The sequence below is a fragment of the Tasmannia lanceolata genome, unplaced genomic scaffold (assembly GCF_043159265.1).
Source record: "Tasmannia lanceolata isolate RefF3 unplaced genomic scaffold, GAP_Taslan_0.1 ptg000012l, whole genome shotgun sequence".
NCBI lineage: Eukaryota > Viridiplantae > Streptophyta > Magnoliopsida > Canellales > Winteraceae > Tasmannia > Tasmannia lanceolata.
Genome location: NW_027518689.1, coordinates 28145627 through 28173206, shown reverse-complemented (window position 1 = coordinate 28173206; position 27580 = coordinate 28145627). Strand labels below are relative to the sequence as shown.

Here is a 27580-nt window from a genome sequence, read left to right as displayed (position 1 = left end):
GTATTATAGGTTCAGTGTCATATTTAATGAACTGTACTAGACCTGACATTGCACTAACAGTTGGAAAACTCAGTCAACACACACATAGACCAGGACATGAACACTGGCGGGCTTTGACTAGGTTGTTGAGGTACTTAAAAGGTACAATAAATTTTGGACTGCATTTTAGGGGGTTTCCTGCTGTCTTATAAGGCTATAGTGATGCGAATTGGATCTCTGATTCAAGAGATTCAGTGTCTACCAGTGGATATGTATTCACCCTTGGTGGTGGTGCGATTTCTTAGAAATCGGTTAAACAAACTTGTAGTACAAGTTCCACTATGGAAGCAGAATTTATAGCCTTAGCCCTAGCAGGAGCTGAAGCCGAATGGCTCAGGAATTTTATGGCAGATGTGCCTTTATGGCCAAGGCCGGTTCCCTCAGTGTCTTTACACTGTGATAGTCAAGCTGCTTTAGCCAAGGCCAAAAGTAAGACCTATAATGGCAAAAGAAGACATATACGCCTGAGGCATAATTTGGTAAAGCAATACTTGAGTGAGGGAACAATAGCACTCGACTTTGTAAGGTCGGAGAGGAATCTGGCAGATCCTCTGACAAAACCACAGATAAACAAGGTGGTTTATGAGACATCGCAAGGAATGGGGTTAAAGCTCGTGGCATGAATCATTAGTGATGGACACCCAACCAATGTGAAAGGAGATCCCTGAAATTTGGTTCAATGGGTACTAACAAGTCACCGGATGGTTTGTTAACACTATCACCCCCTACTCCTAGATGCAAAATGATGAAAGATAGTGTTCACTGCAAATGAGAGATGATGAGTTATAGACTCTTAATCAGATCATAACCTGTATTGGGTGGTATGTTACTTGCAGTGCATACTTGATGACTGACCTAAGTGAATGTGAAGGTAAGGCCGCTTCCTATGAGAATTTAACGAGTAATTCTCTAGAACATTCATGAGAACCAAGAGGGGAACAAGGCCAAAATGTTCCAAAACTGTGAATGAATCACCAAGGAATCGAATGTAGAGTGTGGATAACAGGTTAGTCAGTTACACCCACGAGGAAAGGTTGAAGGAGTCTAACTCTACCCGTACTCGGTAACGTAATCTGTTTATCCTAAATATCGGTTGAAGTCCAAAAGACACCGGTATGAATCCACTCTATTTTCTAATGTGCTCATATACTTCCGTTTTCAATTTTCAACTGTATTTTGAATCTTGTGAGGGATTGTTAGAATTTTTAAACAAAATAATAAAAAGATTTGAAAAGTCAAAGATGCTTTTTCTTTTTGTTTTAAAAAAATTTGGAGGGAAGATTCAAATTATGTTTCCCTCTCTTTGTTTTAAAGCAAAAGACTTTTGCATATGTGGGGACTTGAACCCAAGACCTTGGTGAGTGTGCTTGTGGTGTGTTTTCAAAACCAAAACCGTTTTTGTCTTTTAATGGTAATTAAGAGAGAAACGTTTACGTCTTTTAATGGTAATTAAGAGAGAAACGTTTTTGTCTTTTAATGGTGATTAAAAGAGAAACGTTTTTTGTCTTTTAATGGTGATTAAGAGAGAAACATTTTTTGTCTTTTAATGGTGATTAAAAGAGAAACGTTTTTTGTCTTTTAATGGTGATTAAGAGAGAAACGTTTTTTGTCTTTTAATGGTGATTAAAAGAGAAACGTTTTGGTCTTTTAATGGTGATTAATTATCCTCCAACAGTCATATTCTCATCTATAAAAAGAAGAGAACAGCACCATTGGAGGATATAGTTTTTTACAGAAAAAAAAAACATCAAAATTTCTGCTTGTCTTCTTCCTTTCCTCCGTTCTGATCTCAGCACAGTTCTAAGGTGATTCTGGGTGGACCAGTCAGCGAGTGCACGTGGACTGGAGCCAACTTTGGCTGTTTTATCTTGGAGCATCGGTTCGCGGATCCCGGTTTGCACCGGTAGGGGGCGGATACGATTCTTAAGGAGAGTGACCAGTGGCACGACTCAGCCTTCTTTTTCTCGATCTGTTTTACAGAAACGTTTTCTACAAAAGCTAAGTACTGATTTATTTACATTTCTAATTTCTGGATTCAATCAAGCCATATATCAGACCCTACTGGACAACATCTAATTTATCCAACATATTGTACATCAACTCAAATGATTACTTCATCTTATCAGTACCAATGGAAAGTCAATTTCATCACGGGGCATGCACAGCTCATGGCTTCCCCTTACAATTCCTTGGGCAATTTTTTGGAATGTATGCAACTCCTACACACTTCTGATAGGTGTCTTTAACTTATTTTCAGTAAAAATATTTTACTGTGATGTTCTGCTGCTACAATTTAATTGCTTTCTTATGCCATGTTCATTATTATAGTCAATAAATTTATTTGAAAGATAGTAACCTCCATTGTATGCTCATAAGCACTTTATTCTTTCAGAATGCTTTCCCTGGCATTGTAATGATTGAACTTGACTTTTCACAATATCTATTTATAATTTGCTTTCCATGGCTTTTCCATTCATTCCTAACCTAGGAACTAAAGTGGTTTAGGCATGTGACATGGCACCAATCTCTCTTCTTCATGGTGGAGTTTGCCTAACACACAACTAGAAAACATTAAACTAAGATTAATTAAGTTAACTGGCCATTTATATACTTGAAATATTCCATAAACACAATCATTGTTAGGATTTTCTCCTAAATACTCGTGGGCCCAACTGTGTGAGAGGTGCTGAGAAGGAAGGAGAGGAAGAGAATTGAAAGGACATGAGTAGAAATGGGATAAAAAATTCCTAAAAATTAGTGAAAAGACTATTTTGAATTGGTTTTTTATTTTCCTGGTTTTTAGGAGCTCTTCATACTCCCCTAGCTCCCACCGTCTCGGATCTCTCTATCTCCATCTCATCTCTTACAACTAGCCCAACAAATGTTTCATGTAACATTTTTTCATGGTGGCCAAACGTGGCCTTAGTCTCGCTAATAATTTAATAAACATTATCTGTTATCAAAGTAGTGTGGCTAATCCAACAAATCTTTCATCTTAGATTAAATTTTTTGAAAATTATGTACCACTAATCAGGTTTTCATTACCAACATGATTCATCCACACACGACAAGTATCTAGAAGAAGATGGAGGAAAAAAAAAAAAAGGCACCATATCATTAGGGAAAAAACCATTTTAATGTCATAATTAAACTACGAGATTTTATATTGTGTGTGCGCAGTGCTTGTGAAGTCTATTATTTTTCAAGATGTACAGTGGGGCCCACTTCATAGGAGTATCCAAACGTTCATTTGTTGGCAACATAAATAGGTTGTAGCAAAATAAAAACCATTTCCATAGGATGATCCTAACCCTTTGATCCCCATGGGATGTTTCTATCGGGTAATGAATATGAAATCCTCTTGTGTAGTCCAATCCTAACCCTTCAATTTGTGGTGTTTAACGTCTCTCAATCTAGTCCCAACATTAGGGAGATGATTTTTTTTTCTTTTTTTGTAACGAAGGGTGTCCCCACCCTCTTCGGGGGTAGGACTACTTCCCTACGGATGCACGCAATCACCCGAAAACCACGCGCATCGGGTAAGGAAGGGGGGATTCGAACGCTCGTCACTAAGGAGCAAACCCATGACTTTACGCCAAAGAGCCACACCCTTCCGGGTTTATTAGGGAGATGATTATGCGCTCCTCTTTTAATGTGATTTCACATAAGAAAGTGTTAAAGTCTGCCACAATTCACTTTAACAGAGGAGCGCATAATCCTACAGGGGGTGAAAAAATAATATCTCACTAATATTTATTTTATTTCCCACCGATATTATTGATGATTAAAAATCCTTCCACCAATCAATCAAGGAAAGAAAGGGGCTGCCGTTATCAAAACAAGGGAGTAGTAAAGTAATTAATTATTCTTCAGAAGGATAATCTCGTCATTAAATTTGGTAAAGGTTGTTATGACTTATGCTCTTGGCATCTATGTATGTGTCAATTAGCGTCAAATCATGACGCCTTTTAACTACTGAATCACGGCAAACGAGTCTTTCTTTCCTTTTCTACACGTCTTTTTTCTATTACAAATTTTTCTAGGGAGATGATATTTTCACCCCCTACATTACGTGCACACCCCCTTTATAACCTGATTTGGTGAAAAGTGGGTAACTTTATGTCAAATCACGTTATATGCGGGGTGTGCAAGTACTGGCGGGGTAAAAATATCATCACTCTTTTTCTATTTTAAAATAAAAAGAGGCGAGAGAATATTGTTCGAAAATCGTGAAAAAGTCAAAAGAGAGAAGAAATAGCGTTGCATCTTGTCTGTCTGTCCGTTTCCCACTTCTTTTTCCTCCTCCTTTCCTTTCTTTTCTCCTCCTTCAAGGAGAAGGATGGAATAAAGAAAACGGATTGGTGCGACGTCAACAATCCACGTCAACAGGTTGGTATTTAGTCTTCTGCTCTAAATTTCTCCCACTTTAGTTTAGATACAGTGCTTAGTAGTAATGCTAGGGAAACCGAGAGTAAGACCTAAAAGGAGACTGAACAAATTGTTTCATGCCACAACATCACTTGTTACCTTACCCATCCCTTAAGTTTAGGGAGATCATAAAAAATAAATTCTTCTTTAACACGTGGCATATTCTCATTGCAGGTCCTGTTTTAGGTCGTACTCGGAAAAGTTTGATTCAGACAGAGAGTAAGCGGTAGAAATTGGAACAGAAATATCATTTGATTCGTCGACCCTCAAAAAAAGAAATAAGCAAAGTTTAGATCTTCCCAAGAACCTATTCCACTTCTCATACGTCACATAGCGAACGGATTTGGTATTCGGATATTATCCGTATCAATGACCTGGCCAAATTCTGGAGTTGAAGAAAAAAAATGAAAATAAATAAAATAATAAATAAACAACTTTGCTGACAATTACAGATTTTTTGTCCGGTCCAGTACGACCTAAAACGGGACCTGCAATGAGAATATGCCACGTGTCAAAGAAGAATTTATTTTTTGACGATCTCCCTAAACTTAAAGGATTGTTCAGGTCACAAGTGACGTTGTGGCGTGAAACAATTTGTTCAGTCCCCTTTTAGGTCCTACTCTCGGTTTCCTAGCATTAGTCGCTAGCATATTTGGTATTGAATGGGTATAAAGAAGGGAAATGATATCACAACCATGGTTTTAAATTTCCACCGAAATCCGAAAACCAAAATTGGCAAAACCCGACATGGTACCGGATTTTGGCCAAATTTTCGGTTCTTTTATATTTCGTCCTAAATTTCAAGAAATTCAACCCAAAATTCTCAAATTTATTCCGAAATTTAGGGCTGGCAACAGGGCGGGGCCGGATGTTGCATTCCCTGTCCCTATCCAAGGAAAATCTCCCATCCCCACCCAACGGGGAATATCTAATCCCCATCCCCGCCCTGCACACTAAAAGAAGGCAAAGGTCAAAGGGCAGATTTGGAATTTCAAAAGTATAAATCTTTTGGATGATGCAAATTATGTACTGTTAATAGCATAATGCATGGTATTGAATCAGGGCGGGGAGGGGCAAGCCCAGAGCCATCCCCGTCCCCACGCCGGCTACCGTCCCCGTCTAAATCGGGGAATCCCACCTTGGGGGCGGATCCCTGTTTTAACAGGTGAAATTGCCAGCCCTACCGAAATTTGGTACTAAATAATATATTATTTTTAATGGTGTATCCGATTTCGGCCGAAATTTCGGTTTCAATGAGGGCAGAAACGCATTCCAAAACCGAAATTTAAAACCATGATCTATTTTAATAATTGCACTAAATTATCTTAGTCTTTTACTTTTTGAAGTAGACTTCCTAAAAAGCTCCGACAAGCCAAATAAAAAAGAAAAGACAAGCTGCTTTGTGAAATCATTAAAACAAGGTTGAGCTGTTATCATTTCCTATAAAGAATTCTAATCAGGCGAGATTGATCATAATGATTAATTTTTCGGTCCCATCTGAAAACTTGTGTGTAATTGAAACCGTTGATCATGTAGATAATCATGAGGCGCCCTACAATGCGCAGGACCCTCATCTGTAAGATAAGGGCCTAAAAAAATTGAACCATTTAACTGAACCCTAAAAAAGGCGTGATGAGCGGCTACGATTATCCGATCAAGATAAGGCCAATGGCAATGTGCTAGAGTTGTGATTGCCAGTAAGATCAACGGAATCCGATCATATCCACTTGGCAAATCTGGGACCCAAAAGGTGTTTGGCATTCTACGAGCAAAATTGAGCAGCAAATGACATTTAGGCCATGTTTGGCAACCATGATTTTTTTTTTTTTTTCCATGGAAAATTTGCTTATGCAAGAGAGGACCGGGGATGAGGAGAGACCTGATAGGAATTGAGTGAGGATAGGGTGAGAAAATGATGAAAAAACAAGGTTAAAAAATACTCAAGTCAAAATTCAATTCTCACCCCTCTCATATGCCAACAAGCAAAAGTCCATTTGTCAAAGGTTTATAATATTATTTAAGAAATGATAGTGATCCATTAAAAGATTGGAATATTTTATGGTGGGAATGTATTAACATATTAGAGTCTAACCCATGACCTCAGTCATGCGACTCTTGTACACAGACAAGCGCACCAAGATTGACCATCATCACATAAGTAATCTTTCTTAGAATTCAAAGGAAGTATTTTTCTAATATTATTGTTATTAGGGATGTGCTAATGAACATGAACAAGAAGACAATTGAACTCGAATGCAAATGAAATGCAAAAAAACAATGGGGAAATGACCAAATCATCAGTCAATCTCAATTTCGTGTTTATTTAATGGACAGAGTCTCAAAGTGAGGACTGCTTGTTCAATGAACCAAATGATTCGTTGTTAGACATGAGGATTACAATCCCAGATGACCGTTGCCGGCTAGGGAAAGAAAGAGGGAGGTTAAGGGTATTAAAATCTTATATCAGCGCTCGAGATTTCAATATCACTTTCCTATTTATCTTCCAAACAAAATCCCATTTTGGAAGTGTTTTCCTTTGATAATTTTATCTAGGGATAGCAAATCCTTTTCCATGGTCCTCTCCTCCAGCTTCCCCTCACATAGTCGAGGCCGGAGAGTTCTGTTTGAAGAGATTTTTATACTGGATGTGGCCCAAAGTACAGTGTGGCCCACTTCATAAGATGATCCAAATTGTTCATTTATCGGGGCACAGCGCAAATAGGGTGCACCCCTTAAATCATCTCTATAGGATGGCTATCTATTGAAGTTTCCATAATGTGCAGTCTGTTCAGCTCGGAGGGTTAGGATCATCCTATGAAGTGGGCCCCACTGTAATTTTTGAACAATACTGGACTCCACGGCCACACATCATATTAAATCTCTTGATTGAAAACCTTTTTTGCAAGTGAAATTGAGGGTTTTGTTGTTCCCCCTTCGAAATGTTGTGAATAATTTGCACTCACGCAAGCTGCATGCAAATTATCGTTGATATTCAAAAGAAGATACGAATGACGAAATATGCACCCCCCTCGCTTTACTAATGGCACTCGTCCCATCATTTTTTGGGAATAAATCCGAAAGGAAAATGTTCGGAAAATACGGAAATAGTTTGGGAATTTCAGAAAAAAAATGCAATTTTTATTATTTTTACAAGACGTATCACTATATCTATACTTATTTTCCTAAATAAGACAACAAAAAGCTTGGCAAGATGGTTAAGGGCATTTATTGTTAGATTATAATGGAATTGGATTATCAGTAGGATGCCTTTTTATTAATTTTGAATTTATCCAGAGATTAGCAAACACTATATGAGAAATTGACGAATAATTTGGAAAATTAGCATTCAATTCGAAAAAAAATCGGGTTTAGTTCAGAAAAATCGCATTTAATTCAAAATGTAGGAGAATTTTGAATAATTTCGAATTTTAAAAAATTTAAAATAGGGCACTGAAAATTGGGATTTTTTTTTCTAGAAATTTTCAATTATACGGAGAATCTTGGACTTGTCAACAGCCAATCAGAGTAAGCTTAATAAAGTGAGGAATGTCATTATCAAAACAAGGAGTGTGGATATCATTCCTGTATATGTCAATTCCAATAAGGAATACCAACATGCTTAATTTCAGTTTATGACTAAAAATATGGAAATGTTTGGTGAAGAATGTGTCCACAGATGACAGTAACTACTTCAATGCAACAGTGATTGGTTAGTTGTCCAAAACACACTGCTAATGTAGACCCTTCAATTGGTCTCTCAAAAAAATTAATATTTTGTGTGAAATTTCTGTAATTAAATCAAACTAAGAAACAACTTACATATATCGATAGATTAACTGTTACTGTCTTCTCCCTCTTCCTTTCTTGGATGGCTGGGTTTCTGCCTGTTCTTTTCCTGATACTTCTGTTATATCAGCTGCATAAACATTCCATTAAGAGAAAGTTCTAACCCACGTCCAATTCGAAAACCAAAAAAGAACAGCCGTCAAAGAGAGGAAAAAAGAAAAAAAAAAAAGACGAGTGGGCTACATTTATAACTAAGATTCATATATGCTTAAAAGAGATGGAGGAGGAATAATACCATCAGGACCCCGAGCCATCAGGGTAAAGAAGATGTTGTTGAGCTTCTCCATCTTTTTAGCATCCTGTGCCTGGTCCGTTTTAAACTTGAGGCACTGCAATAAACACAATCCATAAACCATCCACCCAGCACAGCAAGAAAGAGCACAATGAAAGTTTTTCTTAAAAACTGGCCGATACAACATGCTCGCAAATATGAGGATTCACCCAACTTAGATCGAACTACATGCTGATAAAATGCGGGGATGATCATACACAACCAAAATGAATTGTATTAGCATGCTTCTTAGTTTCTACCATACACATTATCTAAACCATTCGTGCGGTAGATCGTAACTTAGATGGTTCAATGCCCAAAGATCATCATGATCGGGTCCTAACCAAGGTTTTAAACTTCAGAATTTGTTTTTAAGGATCTAAAACCATGAGCATCAAAGTATAAATCACCACTGCTTCCTCGAGTGTAAATCTTTCACAATAACAATGTGGTATAAAAATAAAATACTAGGAAACTCAAAAGTAAATTCAGAAACAAAGACGAGTTTTTGATGAAGACAAGGAATATCAAATACATCAGACTCAGAAAATGAACCAAAGAAAGAAGAAATAGAAGCGGAACCAGCATGAGTGCTAGCAATGACTGATCCATCACCCAATACGATGCGAGTAGAACAAGAGAAGACATATTACCAAAGTCATCAAAAAGATGATGTGTAGCAGCCGAGTTAATCGCCCATGGAGCTTCTTTTTTTTAATGGTAATAAACCATGAAACTTCAGAGGAGCAAGATTTCTCATCAGATTTGTTAGAGCCGTTGGAGGGAACAGAGGGCGCTACTGTTGTGGCGATCAAATATCTACCATGTCATGGTAGTCTGCAGATCGGAGTGAAAAAGTGGACCTCAAAGGTTGGATCACATGGATTCTAAAGAACCTAATTAGGATAGCGACCGGGTGGTGGAGTAGCAGAAGTCCTGGCTGAGATGGGCCCTGAGAAAGACGTGGATGAGTGGACCCAGGATGAAACTGTGCTGATTTTGGGGAAAGCCTCCACGAACTCTACCCTACCTAGAACCACAGTCATGACCTCATCCATGGAATGGGCGTTGGATTATATGGTCGAATATAATAACTCAAAGTGGTCTTGGGAAGATGATGAGGGAGCTTAGGGCTTTCCAGTGCCGGAGGATGGTGTCATAAGTCCATCATATTGGAGGAGAAGCCTTAACTCAGAGAAGTTAAGAAACTTGTGCAAGTGAGAAAAGATATAATCATCTTCCACTCCAGACAAGGCATTACAACTTTCATCAAGTAGTTGGTGTATGGCCGCAAACTAATCAAAGATATTCTTCATTTGTTGGAGAAAATCATGGGTAAACTGTTGCCTTTCATTTAAGAGACATAAGAAGGAAAACAGATATGGGAATAGGTAGGATGGAAGAGAAACAAATGCAGAGAAATGATTAATAGAGAGAAAATAAAGATGTGAGATTGAAACATTCAAAAAAAAGAAAAAAGATGTGAGATTGAAAAGAGTTAGATTTTAGAGATACAGGGGTCGTTGGAAAGCGGGGATAGGGGATTTTTGGTTTCTACGATGAATGAAGGGGTGTGGAATTTTTTTTCAAGTGGTGAAGAGACGAAATAGGATTATTGAGATACGAGGGGTTTTCATGAAATTGGGAACAGAGTATATGGATTTGGATGGCTGCTCAAAAGAAATGAGTGACTGAAGGAAATAGGTTTTAAGGTTTATGGGTGTCGAACCAAAATAGGGTTTAGGGTATGGAATGTGTTTTGTTGTAGGATAAATGTGCAAAGGGATGGGAACTATTACTTGGGGTGGTATGAATGTTTGAAGAGATTGAAATGAGTGGGATGTGTTTAGGGTCGTAAAATTGTTAGGTTTTTAAATTTTTAAATGGCATAGATGGGTTTTGTCGGGGGATCTTCTCCGAAAGCAGTGGGAATCATTTAACCTAGAGGCTAGTGATCGACCTTTCACCATGTATAGGCTCTGTGGGATGGATTCCGTCAAGGATACCCCCTCATCGTTGTACGATCACCCTTTCTTCCAACTGATGTTAAGAGAGGAAAGGACTGCAGGGCGATTGAATTGGGAAGCCAACAAGATCGTAGGTATCCAGCTGGTGGAGGAGAGGATCGCCAGCAGAAAAAACCATGTATTCTTGAATCGGCTGCCGGAGCACCTTCTCAATGACATGCCGGATTTTCAAATCAAGCACATCATGGAGGAATTGGAGAAGTGCTCGGCATAGGAGAGCAGGCGATCTAAAAGGGCGTCCTGAAGGGATTAACGAAGAAGGAGAAAGAATTGTGTGGAATTCTGAAAAGGAAATTGTGCATGTTGACGGAACGACGAAGGAAAAAAAAGATACATGACAGTTTTTGCTTTACTTTAAGGCTTCTCTCTGGTTTGGTATGCCCACTCCAGTTCTCATTGATATTTTGTAATGCAGGGGGGATTACTCATGCCTAAAACTTCTCTAATCCCAATGAAATATGTCACTTTTCAAAAAAAAAATAGATGGGTTTTGTGATTTTGAGTGGGTTGAGATGGGGATTAGGGTTTTCAAATACGAGAATGGAAAGAAGAAATGGGGATTATGGTTTGGACTTTAGAAGAGATTTATATTAGGGTTTTTTAGTAGGAGAAAGATGAAGATGGATAGATCAAATCCGGAATTAAGATTACATACCATTGATATGAGAAGGAAAGATTACATATGGAAAAATAACCTTTGCTCTGACAGATCTGGATTCAACCGTGCTCTAATACCATGTTAAACAATTAAAGTGAAAAAGGATTAAGAGAGGCCACATCATTCACATGGTTTGTCCATCACGTCATTGTGAATCTAAAACATTATAGTATTTATATCAATGTTATACACAACTACAAGAATACCCTTAATGGCTGATAATGTTCTCTCTAACACTAACATGGGAACCACAATGGGAAGTTGAAGAGAAGGATACTAGTGCTGGTATGTAAACATTTGAATAAGAGGAACAGATCTATCCTGAAAGGTCACATTTGCATAGAAATTTTTTTTCTACAACACAGGACTGCAACAACGATATACTTTCTAAATACAAAGAGTACCCGAGGAAGACATTTAACTGCATGAGGGTCTAATTTACATATACCTGGAGCAAAGAATAAACACAACAGACACAACTAACACTTTAGGGTAAGCAGAAAACAATGGACTGTCAGGAAATAGAACACATAGTATGTAATAAGGTCCTAGCTACTTAAAGGAGATGGCAATGCTTGCATTCAGCTACTCCATTTTGTAGCGAAGTATGTGCACAATAAATTTGTGCAAAATTCCGAATTATTCACTATAATTTATAAGTTATAGAAATGAATAATCCTCAACATTATCTGGACATAAAATACACACATTTTCCAAATTGAGTTTGGATCTCTTTATGAAACACTTGGAAAAATACACAAAACCTGATATCGCTTTGTCATGAAATATAATTGGCATACGAGAGTGACCATCCAAAAAAATAACAAACTATCGTTGACCGGATATACTCTAAACTTTATTGGATCCCAAATATCAAAATGAACAACTGAAAAAGGAACTAACTTCGTTTTGTCTCTAGAGTAGAAAAGTATTCTATGATGCTTGTGTAACTCACAAACCTTGCAATCTAAGGTAGAAACAAACTCAAGACTAAGAACTGCCAACTTCAAGCTATTGAGCGATGGATGTTCGAGTTTTATTTTTTAATGGAAACATTTTATTACATAAGGGAAACAGCCTGTCTACAAAGCAGGCGTAAGGCTGCGTACATCTAGCCCTCCCCAGACCCCGTAATGGCGGTAGCCTCGTGCACTGGGCCGTCCTTTTTTTTTATTACATAAGGGGGCAAGCCCAGGGGGACCAGATGGTCTTACAAACCAAACAAAAAGAAAGAAAGAAAGAAACACTTGTTTAGACTACAAGTTGGCGATGCCAAAGTTAAGGACAGATGGCAGACTGAAAAGAAACACTTGTTAGACTACGTTCACGGTAGTAGAGTCCACTAGACTCAAGTCCACCACCAATTGTCCTTTTGTTCTTTAGATCCCAAGACACACAAGACGAAAAGAAAAACACTACGTAATAATGAAGAGATTTAATTTACTTGACAATAAATTAAAGGGAATCTTTGGAGCATGCTAGACAGAAGATAAAGAAAGGGACTTCGTAGTATACCATTCCTTGACCAGTCACAAAAAGCAAGTGATCCATCATCCGTAGTAACAGATGAATCTAAAACACATTTAACAAACGAAGAGAAAACTAACAAATCATTTGTCATATGATCAAAGGCTTCTAAATCAATGGCCCAAGGGAAAGACTGGCTAGAAAAAAAAAAGAGAGAGAAGCATTATCTGCATGTGGCAGAGAAAAGGATGACTTGTTGATTGTTGAGTGCTCTTAACAAGCTTTTCATACTTTTCCTGTGAGATCATAATAGAATCATGCCATTCAACAACAACAAAAAATCACAATAGAATCATGAGTGGGAGAACCACATTCCTGATTATCAATGGGAACATGCTAAGAAGTATTGTTCCCATCAGCTATATATAGGGGGCCAAGTTCACCCGTGCTGGATTTCCAAGCGTGTCCGAACACTTAACACTTATCAGGTGTATGATTGGATCTCCCTCAATGTGCACACTTCATATTGGATCTCCCTCAATGTGCACACTTCATATTACCACATCCTCAGCCACCACCATGTTCTCCCCCTGATTGTCAACCACATCCTCTACCAAAAACTCCATGTCCTCTGTCTAGTGTGGATGTCAAAGGAAAACTATCCAATGCTAAGATACAAAGAGGATCTCAAAATCCCAACTCGCAAGTCGCGAATACATGATATTCCTTTTGATAATGCTCAAGGAGCATATGTAAAAAAAAACAAGTATTTTAAACTTAAAAATCATCTTAAGTTTCAGATGAAATTGATGTGGACTTTTTTCTAAAAAACATAATATTAAATCTATATGAATAAAACATGTGAAACTACAAATCGCTAAAACCTGTAATTCTAATCATTCACGGAGTCTTCTTTACTATTTGTAATCCTTACCTAAATTAACCCTTCCTCCCTAACCAACTATAAGCCCACTCTTTCTATACACTTCTTGTTCGCTCCCAAAGAGGCTTATTACGTTACATGCTTCATGTTGACTTTCAATGAAGCTTTCCACACATTCTTTTTTTGAAATGGTGTTTTTCACACATTTCCTCTTTACTTTCTTTAGAGGTTTTTTATTCTCACATTTATCTTTTATAAACCCACTTCCCGCTTCCACTTCCCTCACTGCTTCTCGCACTCGCTTCCCACTTCCGCTCCCTGCATCATTTCTCACACTTTTTTCCCACTCCAACATCAAAGGGAAATACTACTTAACGACTCTAACATGTAACACAACAAAATGGCGATTCACCAATAGCGTAGTTGCTTAAGTTGTCATACATGAGCTTTTGCTAAGTAAATATTGAATCTCATGTTTCAATCACCCATTAAACACCAAAGAGATTTCCAAGCATCAATCAGTAAACTTTGTTTGACCATCCATCTGTGGGTGATGTGATAAAACAATTCAATGAAGTATTATTCTATAAAGTTAGCAAAAAGTGAGAAACGAATTCACCTTGATCGATACAATTCTATTTTGGAAAACCTATCAACCCCCACAAAAATAGAATTATGCCCACTTTATGTTTAGTAATCCTAAGAAGAGATGCATGCTAAGGAACTTCTATAATGATGGAAAGAAAAAGAAGAGACATACAAATCTTGTCTTCTATGCTTGCTAGTCCATTGATTGAGATATGTGATATCTTTTATCACCCTTTCAATCTACCAAGGCTAGTAATATTTATCTTTCATTCAAGAGGCTCAGTAGTCCTTACATGGCTAGTCTCCTTTTAGATCAAACGGTGATTTCTAGGGTCCTGTGATTTCGACAGTAGATGTCATGATGTTAGCAGTAGATGTCATATTGTTGTCATGGTATCTCCGGTAGATTATGAGGACCCCGTTTTCAACTATTTCTTCATCCACCTTTTTTTTTTTTTGAATGGCTTTCTTCCTCCAGTTATGGTCTAGGTTTCAATTAAGACAAATAACTGGTCGAATTAAAATTGAAGATTCAATTATTTAAAATTAATAACCAATCATATGCTAATAAGGATTCTATAATCAATGAGAGGAAATCAATCCAACTCAAGTGGAGGATTTTGATTATCATGAAATGATGGTCAATCACAGTCAGATAAAAGGGTCGATTATCTACAAGAGAACCAATCATGGTCAATTGTGGGACTCAATTTTTACAAAGAAGAATCATTGAGACGTGGAGTTGTGATGATTTGAAGCCTCTATCTTGATCAACTGTTGGAAAGATATAGATAAAAAATCAAGTGTGTTGAGAAATTTCCACAAGAATTCAGTCAAAGAGGAAGGGGAGGATGATAGACTTTTGATGTTGCTCAAAAGAAACGGATGGTGAAAGCATAAGGCTTGAAAAATGAATTCACTAGAATGGGGGGTAAACGACTTTAAATACTTATATAAACCACTTCCTAGGAAACACTAATCCCCTAATCCTAGTCCTTAATTTCATCAAATTTGGACGCTCAAAAAGTTAATAAATAAACCCTCCTAATCATAAATCTAAAGTAAACCTCCTTAAATAAAGGGTTTATTAATATCCAAGAAAACATCGTCTAAAATTCTCCCAAAATCACCAAAAATCTAAAAATACAAAGCTCTTTGGTATATTTAATCTCCAAACACGACAAATGAACACAACCACTAATTCCAACATAATGTCACCATCTAGGTCCGGTTTCAGGCATTTTTCCCCTCTTTGTGATTCTTCCTTTTTCTACCACGAGTCCTTCCTCATGTTGCCATCCATATTCTCTACATCAATACCTAAACTAATGGAACCAAATGCAAATCATGATTTGGTGAATGTCTATCAGTCTATAATGAACTTAAAAAGGCGTCTGAAAGAAAAAATAAGAGGAAGTATTTGCTAGATAGTTTCATTGATGGAACTATTATAGGCAAATTTTGGCTGTGGTGGCACTATGTGCCATGATGAAATATAATAACCTGCTAAACAATGTGAAGTTAAACTAGACTCCAATCTGTGACTCCATCTACCCATCAGTATGTGGATGATATGCCTTAGAGCGCTTCAACTTGGTCTCCATCCTTCCACAAGGTTCGTCGGAAGTGATTCCAAACTTAACATCATTATATGAAACACTAGTATTGGACCCTTAAACATATTACTTCCTGGAAGAAAATTCTGAAACATGAACGAAACCTTTAATTCTTATAGATAGCACTTGCAATTCTCTAGAAGGAATAAAGTGTACAACTATCAACTCTAACAAGAATAGCTCATTGAGTGTAATGATTACCCAACTTAAAATCCATATTGATGTGTTCCCCATAGTTTTAATTTTTTATTTCAGTTTTTATTTCGGTAGCCACGGAAACGAAAACGTTTAGGTTTCAGCTAGAAATTTTGGTGGAAATCTTGTAAATTCACGGAAACGTATGGAAACATATGCAAATGATAGAATTTTACGATTAAATTTTAGAAAATGTTATAATAAGTACAAATACGCACTTAGAAACCATCACATAAGCAAGACAATCATCCACAAGAGTTTAATAACATCGAACACCTAGTGACATGGGATGTCGGACACGTCAGATAATTCAGTGCATACCACATTTCACATGCAATCCGCTGATACTACTGATATAACATACCACTAATATAGCATACCACTAATGCACTTATGATTTTGGTTTCAGCATGCGTTTCGGTTTCGGTGTCGTTTCAGTGGGGATGGAAATGGAAATCTTTCGGTCATTTTGCATCGGTTTCGGTGGAAATTCAAAACCATGGTTCCCAAGGAATGATAGGAACACGCAATGGAGTGTAAAACGCAGTGTTTTGTAATTGTACCTTCACTACTTGGTAGACTCTACAACTCTTCAAATTTTGCCCAACATATTGACGTAATTTCAGCTAATAATACATTTGTTCAAGTAGGAAAATGATCTTGTCACAATTAAAGTGACTACCTAGTCCTTCATGTAACTCTCAAATAATTTGCTCTCGTAGGGAACCCGTTGGAATACAAAGTCAACTCCCATAAAATAGGAATTCATTGTGCATGTGGATATTGATCATTGATCCCATTAGACAAATTTTAAAAATGGGGGTAAGAAATGTATTTGGTTTGTAAAACTCCAATGCAGAAATACAAGAACCTCAAAAACTATCACTGGTAAAGTTTTCCTCCACCTAAGTGCATCTACCACCCTATTATATACTCCACATTGCTATTAAACACGAATTTGAACTCCTGGCGGTAAGCATTCAAATTAGTATGACTTGCCAAACTCTCGGTGTACCAGAAACCAGATAACGCCACCAACACTTTGAGATTGCATAGAACTTAACATCATATGTTGAATGCTTCTTTTTTAGCTTGTTACGATTCTAATTCGAAAATGCTATAAGTTGACCCACTCAGCTCAACATCTCTCAAGAGCCCACATGTAATGAATCACTTTCCACTTCAAAGACCTTTTTTGCGTAGGTAACCTGGGATTGAACCTCTGGCCTCTCGGTTGCAGAACAGAGCCTTAATCACTTCAAAGACCTTCTCAAAGCTTGTAAGTCGTATTATTGGAGCTTTAATAATTTTCCTTTTCATTTCTTGGAAACTTTATGTGCTACCTTGGTCCACATAAAAGAAACGTTCTTAATATATTCAGTCATAGGCAACATAAATAAGTGTTGAAATTTTGGATAAACCTCTAGTAGAAAAATAACAACCCATGGAAACTTCAACCCTACCCTATATTCTTCAGTCATGTTCCCAATCCACAACGGCCTTCATTTTCTACTAGTCTGCCCTAATTCTTTCAACAAAAACTCCAAATCCAAAAAACCTATGTTGCCGATTTTTTTGAATAGGCAAAGTGTCTATGCCGGACACGTGTTAGATTCCGACACTTCATGGATTCAGGCAACATAAATTAGTGTTGAAATTTTGGATAAACCTCTAGTAGAAAAATAACAACCCATGGAAACTTCAACCCTACCCTATATTCTTCGGTCATGTTGCCACTCCACAACGGCCTTCATTTTCTACTAGTCTGCCCTAATTCTTTCAACAAAAACTCCAAATCCAAAAAACCTCTGTTGCCGATTTTTTTGAATAGGCAAAGTCACTGTGCCGGACACGTGTCAGATTCTGACACTTCATGGATTCGGTATGACATCCTAGATCTCTTTTATCTACTTTTTTTCTAGTACTAACATAAATTTACAATCACCACGTGTGTTGAGTTTTATTCATCCTAATAGAAAGCTTTTTATACAAAAATAAAACATCAGATTTACTTAACCTACTAATATTCTAAACATATTACATGTTACTTAAGTGTAAAAGTAATTGTTACGGCTACATCGAACATGTAAAGAGAGAAGAGAAGAAGGTTTTGGGGAGAAATCGTGAGTCGGAGAGATCTCCTTCTCGCACATATTTATTTATATATATATATATATATATATATATATATATATATATATATATATATGTAACTCATATACATGCAAAGACATAAATACCCCCCATAAAGAGGGTGTGCACATATACTACGATATCCAACACTCCCCCTCAAGCTGGAGAATGTATATCATACATTCCCAGCTTGTTACATAAATCACTTAATCGAACCCTGTTCAATGGTTTTGTAAACATATCCATTATTTGATCATTTGATCTTGTAAACACAGTGCAAATCTGCCCTTCTTGAATCCGATGACGAATAAAGTGACAATCCACCTCTATATATTTTGTCCTCTCGTGAAAGACTGGGTTCATGGCTATAAGAATGGCGGACTTATTGTCACAGTGGAGAGACGCAGGCGACGAGTAAGGTAACCCAATCTCAGACATGAATGACCTCAACCAGATCAGCTCACAACCTGTAGAGCCATGCCATGGCTCTGTACTCAGCCTCTGCACTTGACCTTGATACAACTTCTTGTTTCTTGCTTTTCCAAGACACTAAATTACCCCCAACAAAAGTACAGTAATCATTCGTGGACCTTCTGTCTGCAGGAGAGCCTGCCCAATCTGCATTAGAGTATCCCTCAATCTTCATGTGACTATGCTTTCTGAAGAGAAGTCCTCTACCAGGAGCTTTCTTCAGATATTTCACTACTTGAATGACTGCCGACCAATGAGATGTCCATGGTGCACTCATATACTGACTCACCACGCCAACTGCATAAGCGATATCCGGACGTGTGACAGTGAGATAAATCAATCTCCCAACTAAACGTCTGTATCGGCATGGATCCTTTAGTAACTCCCCCTGATCAGGTGAGAGCTTGACATTCGGGTCCATAACTTCCTGTAACTATGATATCATCAACATACACAATCCAGAAAAATCCTACCACCTTTGCCCTGAGAGCTGAACACTGAGTGATCTACAGCACATTGTTTCATTCCAAATCGTATCACCGCCTCACTAAATCTTCCAAACCAAGCACGAGGAGATTGTTTTAGACCATATATCGCCTTGTGTAACTTACATACAGCATTCTGCATCTCCCCCTGAGCAACGAAGCCAGGAGGTTGCTCCATATATACCTCTTCCTGCAGATCACCATGCAAGAATGCATTCTTGACATCTAACTGATGGAGACTGCAAGGGATATCAGAACTCTAATAGAAGGAATCTTGGCCACAGGAGAAAATGTCTCAACATAATCAATGCCATACGTCTGTGTATACCCTTTGGCAACCAATCGAGCCTTCAGCCTTTCTATTGTCCCATCAGGTAAATATTTCACTGTGAAGACCCACTTACAGCCCACCACCTGAGCACCCAGAGGAAGAGGGGCGATCAAGATTAGGTTTAGAGAGGGTTATTTTTAGGTTAGGTTTAGAGAGGAACTGTTTTTTTTTTAGAGCTTGTGAGTTGAGGTACCTTCAATCGCGATCTACGATCATCTTCAATCTTCAATCGCGACCCAGCTTTGATACCATGTTACGGCTACATCAAACATGTAAAGAGAGAAGAGAAAAAGGTTTTGGGGAGAAATCGTGAGTCAGAGAGATCTCCCTCACGCACATATTTATTTTTATATATATATATATATATATATATATATATATATATATATATATAATGTACCTCATATACATGCAAAGACATGAATACCCCCCATAAAGAGGGTGCGCACATATACTACGATATCCAACAGTAATAAATTTTTAGAATTGGTTAAAAAATATTTCCGAATCCAAAACTCCATTTTCTTGAGGTTCGATACCCGTGAAGAATTCCACCATGTGCCTGTATCCATGCAAAAAAAAAAAACTAAAAGCTCCTTCATGAGCATGCACTTCTTCAAGATAATGGTGACTTTTCTTGATGAAGAACTCTCATTACTTGTGGTGTTGGATACAGTCATCCATACTACAAATATACACAAGAATATCATCACTATAAACTAGAAGATGTATGATGAGCGGTCATGGTACTTATGTCATCATGCCAATAGATATCCTAAGAGTTTTAAAGATGCATAAAGCAACACAACCAACTCTTATCTAGTGGTAGCCAATCCACTGATCAATCTTGGGAAATACTAGGGATCTTGCAAGCATAACCAACGTACATCTAATTGTGGAACCAAGAACCAATATTTCATAGTTAATTTATTAATCACAGAACTATCCACATGCATGCTCTGCCTCCAAGAACTACGTTTCTTCGAGATAAATAAAAATAAACTACAAACGAACTCAGGCTCTCCAAAATCAGACCACTTCTACAAAAGCTCCTCAACTCATCTTGTTATAAACTTAGGGTCTCACAAATTTAGAGAAAAAAATAAAATTATAGTAGAAATCCACACTAGAAACCATCAAAAATGAACAAGGAGGACAATGACATGTCTACTCTAAAGGAGAAAGCCAACCACTGTGAACTCAAAATAAAATATAATATAATATCATATAAATCGATTAGATGTCAAACTCTAAATTAATCTTAAAGATATATCATCCCTTTTTTAAAAAAATTAGTCCTAGCCTCTTAGCACTCCAATATGACCTTTCTGTGATTAAAAGACACATTCTTAAACTCCAAACGACTTTCCAAAACAGAAATAATAATATCAAACTCCAAATACACTATTCACATCTTCCTACATAGGGGAAATCTATAAAACAAGTTAAACCTTATCCTGAATTCAATTAAAATCTCGAGAAAATCCCCAACTGGATAAAATATGATGTGCCATATTTTCCAAATCAGGCCGAGTTGAATTCAGGTTGGCTCAGGGCATTCATAGAGTACAGAAGGGAAGAAGAGCGGCCCAGTGCACGAGGCTCCCGCCACTGCGGGTCTAGGGAGGGCTAGATGTACACAGCCTTACCCCTGCTTTGCAGAGAGGCTGTTTCCGTGACTCGAACCCGTGACCACCAGGTCACAATGGAGCAACCTTACCGTTGCGCCAAGGCTCGCCCTTATAATTCGTAGAGTACAGTTATCTACTATTTCATATTTTCACCTTCCGTTTTAAAACAGTACCCCAAAACAATCATTTTCTGGTCCTTCACAACATAGTCAAGGGTAATCTCTTGGGTCAAGTTGGCCCTCCTCCCAATGTGGTGACAAGAGAGTCATGTATTTATACCAGGTTCAATAACAACTTACATTCAATTTTCACTTCGCTTCATCCATGATTTGCACCACTACTTACTAGTGTAGAATGGTTACTCGGCCATGTATCACATAAAAAATATTTAAAATGAAGGAAATACGAATGAACAGAGAGAAGGTAGGGACGTCCTTTTGATTTGATGCACATAGATCCTACTGTGCAGAGGAGATAACTGATATAATCACAACAAGGGCTTAGTATGCCAAGACAAATGCAATGTTATGTAAGGAAATTAAACAATAAAATTTGTGAGAGCCTGACAAATCTAGACTGAAATTCAGTTAAAATTACACATAATGAAATAGAGACTTTGAAATAAAATCGTCGGCTCGGGTCGAGTTGGCCAAGGCCTCAACCCTAACCCAACCTGAAATAAAATCAGGTTGGCTTTTCCCAACACTAACCCAACCTGAGATTCTGAAAGGCCAACCCAACCCGAGCTGAAATCAAGTTGAACCAGATGGTTCGAGTTGAAATTGGCACGAGTTGCAATCCTCTCTACCAATATGCCCACTGAATCATAAAATCCTTTATGGTTGATCTTTAGGCAGCCATGGAATTCACAGATGACAGAACAAAACTCGATCATAATTTTTCTTATACCAATTAAATAATGAAATTTGGGGGTTGGGTCAAAATCAAAGATGAAAAAAGAAAAAATCAACAGAACGACCACCAATTGATCATCATGACATAGCAAAATCTCTCAATCCATCATCCAATTTCCAACCTTGAATATAGAAGTGGGTATGACTATACAAGAATTCAGAAAGGAAAATTCCAAAATTCCACCCTTTTTAGTACCAACACTTGAAGATTTCCAGTTTTTGGAGCTCTAAATCTTCAATGTTGTATTTTTCGACATCAGTTTGAACTCCATTGTCAGAATTCTCAAGGAAATCTTCCTCTCAATTGGAATATTTACTAAAGATGGGCCCCCCATCGAATTCTAATTCATCATCAACATATTAACAATAGATCATATCATGCCTATAGATCCATTGTGGAATACATGTAACCGGTTCCTCCGGAGTTCGTTCAAGGTCCAGGAAAGATCAAACCCAATTATCAACATTACGTAAAATGGGCTCTTGATCATCCGATCATGAACGAACTTACATCCCGTTTGGGCAAGGGACCGAACGGAACGACTAAGCCGATACATTTTCAGTGATTAGCTATGCAATACCGTCAGTGCAAAACCCAACACCCGCTTTTGTTCGCCGCCCCACATGAACGAATTGATCGAGATGTGTCATCAACACACATTGGTGGGTGGACGTTTAGGCATTTCCTCGACCTTACAATTGAAAAAAAGAACTTCTTTGAGTACAGCAAACCGTAACGAAAATGATGACTCGTTACTACACTTGATGCGCAAGCACACAATAGGTGATATGTTCTGCCAACGATTACCTGTGCGGTTGTGAACAAAGCCTATTGGCTCGCTATACGACTCTGACGATGGCTCCATACCGAATCCCATATCCCAAAAAGGTTTAGCTGAAAAGCTATCTTTTTTGGGGGGATCAGGTGGTGGACCAGAGCTGGCGGCAGCCCTGGGGGAGTTAGCCCAGGATTCAAATTCCAATCATTCATATTCATGTTCAGTATCTGAACCAGTTGATTTGGTTGAGTCAGTGGATGAGCCATAAGTTGGTGAGGCCCTATTACTAAGGGGAGTCAGTTGGTTAAGTGCGGCCGCCTAAGCGTAGCGAATGGAGTAAGGCCCGACTATATGAGCTAAAGAGCTTCCTATTCCTATTCCTTTATAGGAGGAAGACATGTAACCAAAGGAAGAGTAACTCTAAAGGTCAAGGAGTGAGGGAGTAAAGGACTGCTCGAATCGAATATAACCTTTATACCCTTTAGGCCTTCACCAATATGGAAGAGAAAGGAGCCAAATCCTATAGTGAAATTGAGATTGCTCGACCTCGGAAGCTACTTCGCGTGTAGGCAACGCTAGATTTCTATCTACAGGGCGACCGTTGACTCTATATAATCATTGAATCGGTCGAGTGCAGTCTAGATCGAGATTCTCCTTTTCATCCCTATGACTAATTACCTAACTAGTCGAGAACGCCTTTCTTATCGGCGAATGACTTATCGTCGTATCCCTCCCTGTGTTCCGTTCGGTCCCCTCAATTCACTGGTTCACGACAGGGCTCTCAGTCGGCAAGGGCCTATGTTCTCAGTCGGCGAAGCCTCATAGCCGAAGGGAATACTCCCCTCTTCAGTAGAGCCTTAAGGGGTAATCGCTGGCAGGGACACACCGATGAATTGGTACAGGAATTGGCGGCACACAAGAAGGCAGTGATTATATCTTCTAGTCCATAGGATGGCGGAAACTAGAGGGATGCAAGAGGGGTCCAGCAAGAGGCAGTTAATCAAGCTGCACATGAGTGCAAGTAGGATCTTCACTTTCATCTTACCATGAGTCTTTGTTTTGCTCTCAACCCAAAATTTGAAGTTCCTTTTTTTGAATGGGGAAATTTGAAGTTATTCTAATAGCAAATCAACTTGCTTATAAGTACCTCTTGTATTTCTTCTACCAGTGTAGACACAGAATAGCATCCTTTGTGGTTGATCTTCTTAAGGAAGCCATGGAGGTCACCACACAAAACTCCATGAATCATAATTGATCTTATACCAATTAACGCAACAAAATTTGAGGGCTGGATCAAAATCAAGCGTGGAAGTAGGGAAAAAAAACAAAGGAAAGACAACCAATCAATCATCAAGACAGAGCAAAATGTCTCAATTCATCTCCCAAATTCCAACCTTATATTCTAGTAGTCCTTAATTTACTATGATCTAACACATTATAATAAACCTGAAACTACTTTCTTAACCTTAATTACACTCCTTGAACATAAATAGAAAGGCATCCTTCCCAACTTGACTCGACAATCACTCATTAAAAAGAAAAAAAATATTGCAAAATTTTCACATCCAGAAGACTTTGAGCACCTATTTATAAGAAGTTTTCATAAATAGAACTAACTTCACCAGTAGATTTAAAATAGTAAAAGGGAGGCTCATTTTTTTAGCCAAAATGTGACCTATAAGATACTTTATTAGCATGACATCGTGATGTTGTCATGGGGACTTCACCAAATTGTCATCTTCGGATTACTTTGGTTTTTTCAATGTTTTCCTTACCATCAACCAGCATTAGCATGATGCCATGATGAGTCACGGTGAACTCACCAATACAGTACTCTTTGGACCCTTTTTCAACTTTGGCTTTATAGTGTTTTCTACCATTGATCCTTGAGTTTATGCACAGCCTTCATTTTATACTCGCTCTGTTTTTTTTTTGTTTTTTTTTTTTTAAAGCGATTTATACTTGGTCTTTTTTTATTCCAACAACTAATGTTTTGAGGCACTTGCTGTTTTCTTTTCTAGTTGTTAATTCAAGGAGATCTTTATTGCTGACTCCTTGGGTATGAAAAACTTCGTCTACAAAAACTCTTCTTGGGACCAATCAATGTGTTGGTTCCTACCTTCACTCTACTGACGTTTGCCAATTTTCTTCAAGATGCCAGAACAGCCTTATATTTTCTCCAGGATATCCGTAATTCACATGTTCAGAGTTCCAGCTATAAAAATCAATTAATGAAGAGTGTGAATAGATAGAAATTGGAACAGTAGATTAATTTGCAGCCCATAAAAAATCAGGACATGACATAGATCAATAGTATACTTGATATCATCGTAGAAATGAACAATCTCCTGCCAATCGAATGGGCTTAACTTCAATCACTATTGCTTCCAGGTCGCATATTATGATTGTGAATCCTCCGAATTTGGACAAAACAACTCAACATAAGTAATTAACCCTAACAAACGACTAACATTCTTGAGAGATAACTAGCACTCTCGCCCTTAAAAGAAAGGTGACACTCTTGACAGAAATGCGACTAACCTCATAACAAATGGCCTTGAGTACACTCGAGAAACAGAAAGTTAATTTATAAAACATTTTTTCTAATACACAGATTGATATCATATTGGTATCGAATGGTTTCTAATATGAACCTCTTGCTAAAATATATGTTATCTTTCAGTCTCTTCATTGATTTTACACTTTTGACATTTTCTAACTTTTCTAACAAGTGTGTCTTACATCTGCTTCCCAGTGAAAAGTATGCTTTTGTAACCTTTGGTTCTCTTTTGATGTTATCCTACTATCAATTGTAAATTTCACATGCACCACCATTTTTATGTTACTTTTTGTGAGGCCAACGACTCATGCTTAGAAGTACATAGCACGTGCTTGGAAGTATATGCCTTCTTTCTCTTCTAATTTTTACTTCAATAGAATATTCAATTTCCTGAGAGAGAAAAAAAAAAAAAAAAAAAGGTTTCTACAAAACTCTCTTGACACTTATGAGTGTACTTCCGAACACCTTCATTTCAAGGTAAGTAGTTAAATGCAATGCTCCTAAGGGCCAAACCTCAAGACCATGCCTAGCATCTAAGTGATGTTATCTATGACTCAACCAATAAGACTGTACACTAGAGCTAACCAGTAAGATATACCCTGCACGTTCTTCCACAACAAGGAAATCCTCCGAGATCTGTTCCCCCACTATGCTCTCCAGTACAAGAGAGCAATATCCCAGAGGTTTTATCTTTTCATACATTATTTAACAGTAAATAAATAGGAGATCATATTGCAATTGACAGGAAATACTAACATAATTTTGAGTCCAATAATCGGTTTGGCACTCACAATCAGTTTTCATAATCTTAAACAAACAGGGCCTAATTACATGAGGAACATATCAAGAATGCACTAAAATAATAATACGAATCGATGTAATCAAAATTAACAATGAAATGTAGGATAAGATTATTTACCAATGAAACCATCTCTGGTATTAAAAAAAAGTATTGTGACAATCTGATTATTCTTCACAATTTGTAAATGCCAAATAAAATAGCTTCCAATAGAACTCCAACTAAGATTTCTTCAAACCGTATGCAACATTAAAAAAAAAAGCTAAAAAAGAACTTAATCAAATTTGAGAATTAAGAGTAAAATACTGTTACCCACAATGCAACCTTGAGAAACGAGAAAATAACAATATAACATATTGTAATGCAAACAAACAATTAGAACAACAAAGACGAATGACAAGGACTAGCCCAATTAAAGTTGCAAAAGTAAATGAACAGAAGTACCAAGATTCATCATTGAAGAAAGAAAGAAAAATGGGCACTGATATTGGCACTACCATGTTTTGATAATTGCACTAAATCACCTTGTCTTCTATTTTTAAACTAGCTGTCAAAGTTTATTAAAATTCCCAAAAAGCTGTCAGAAGCCAATTAAGAATGAAAAGACAAAGTGAGTTAGTGCAATTATCAAAACATGGTAGTGCAAATATCAATTACTTAAAAAAAAAAACTATTTGTTAAATCATAGATTGATCGATCAACTAAAAAGGAACTAAAGACCTAATACCCTAATTTTAACCAAATGAGAGAACTAAATACCTCTCGATTATCAGTAACTTTGAGAATCAGCTTCCCATCACAATGTCTATATTTCATCACGTACCGCGACTAGCCGATTATTCAAACAAAAATCAAAAAACAGTGGGAGAAATCAAGAGAAATTAAAGAAGAAAGAAAAATAAAACGAAAATAACAGAATTCAAATGATTTTTGAAGCAAAAACTATACCGATTGAGGATCTGTGCGGAAAAGCTGCACGGATCTTTCCACAAATTCATCCCACGAAGTAATGTAAACCATTGTATTGAAGATCGAATTCAACTCAGAGAGAGAGAGAGAGAGAGAGAGAGAGAGTAAAGGTATTTTATGGCTTGCGAAAGTGTTATAAAACCTAGATCAGGATGATCCTAGCCGTCTGTCATGAATGGGCCCGATCAGATCATCTTTGACCGTTCAATTTTATATTTGTCTCTATCGATTAGGAGCATATGGCTCGATTTTGCATTCTGGACCATGCCCATGCGTGTAAAATAGTGGGCCCCACTACATCAAAATATTAGGCGTAAATGGCGGATCCCACCCTTTGCGTGGTTTTGGAACTTTTGGTGGAGTTGATGGCCCCACCCATCAAGATATGAGGTGTGAAATAGTGGGCCCACCCTATGCATGGGCTTGGGTGGAGATAGCGGGACCCAACCGATCAAAACCTGGGGTATATTAGTGGGCCCTACCCGATGAA

The 27580-nt window shown here is 37.7% G+C and overlaps 1 protein-coding gene across 1 annotated transcript; it reads right to left on the bottom strand.

Annotated features, from left to right (window-relative positions):
• Positions 1-7998: 7998 nt before the first annotated feature.
• LOC143887159 (Signal recognition particle, SRP9/SRP14 subunit) lies at positions 7999-27228 on the bottom strand. The gene is made up of 4 exons (XM_077391266.1): positions 27070-27228; positions 26881-26949; positions 8549-8642; positions 7999-8383 (listed from the first exon to the last, which is right to left on the bottom strand). Exons 1-4 carry the CDS (start codon positions 27139-27141, stop codon positions 8307-8309), a joined length of 312 nt encoding a protein of 103 aa, XP_077247381.1. The 5' UTR covers positions 27142-27228; the 3' UTR covers positions 7999-8306.
• Between the last annotated feature and the right edge of the window lie 352 nt (positions 27229-27580).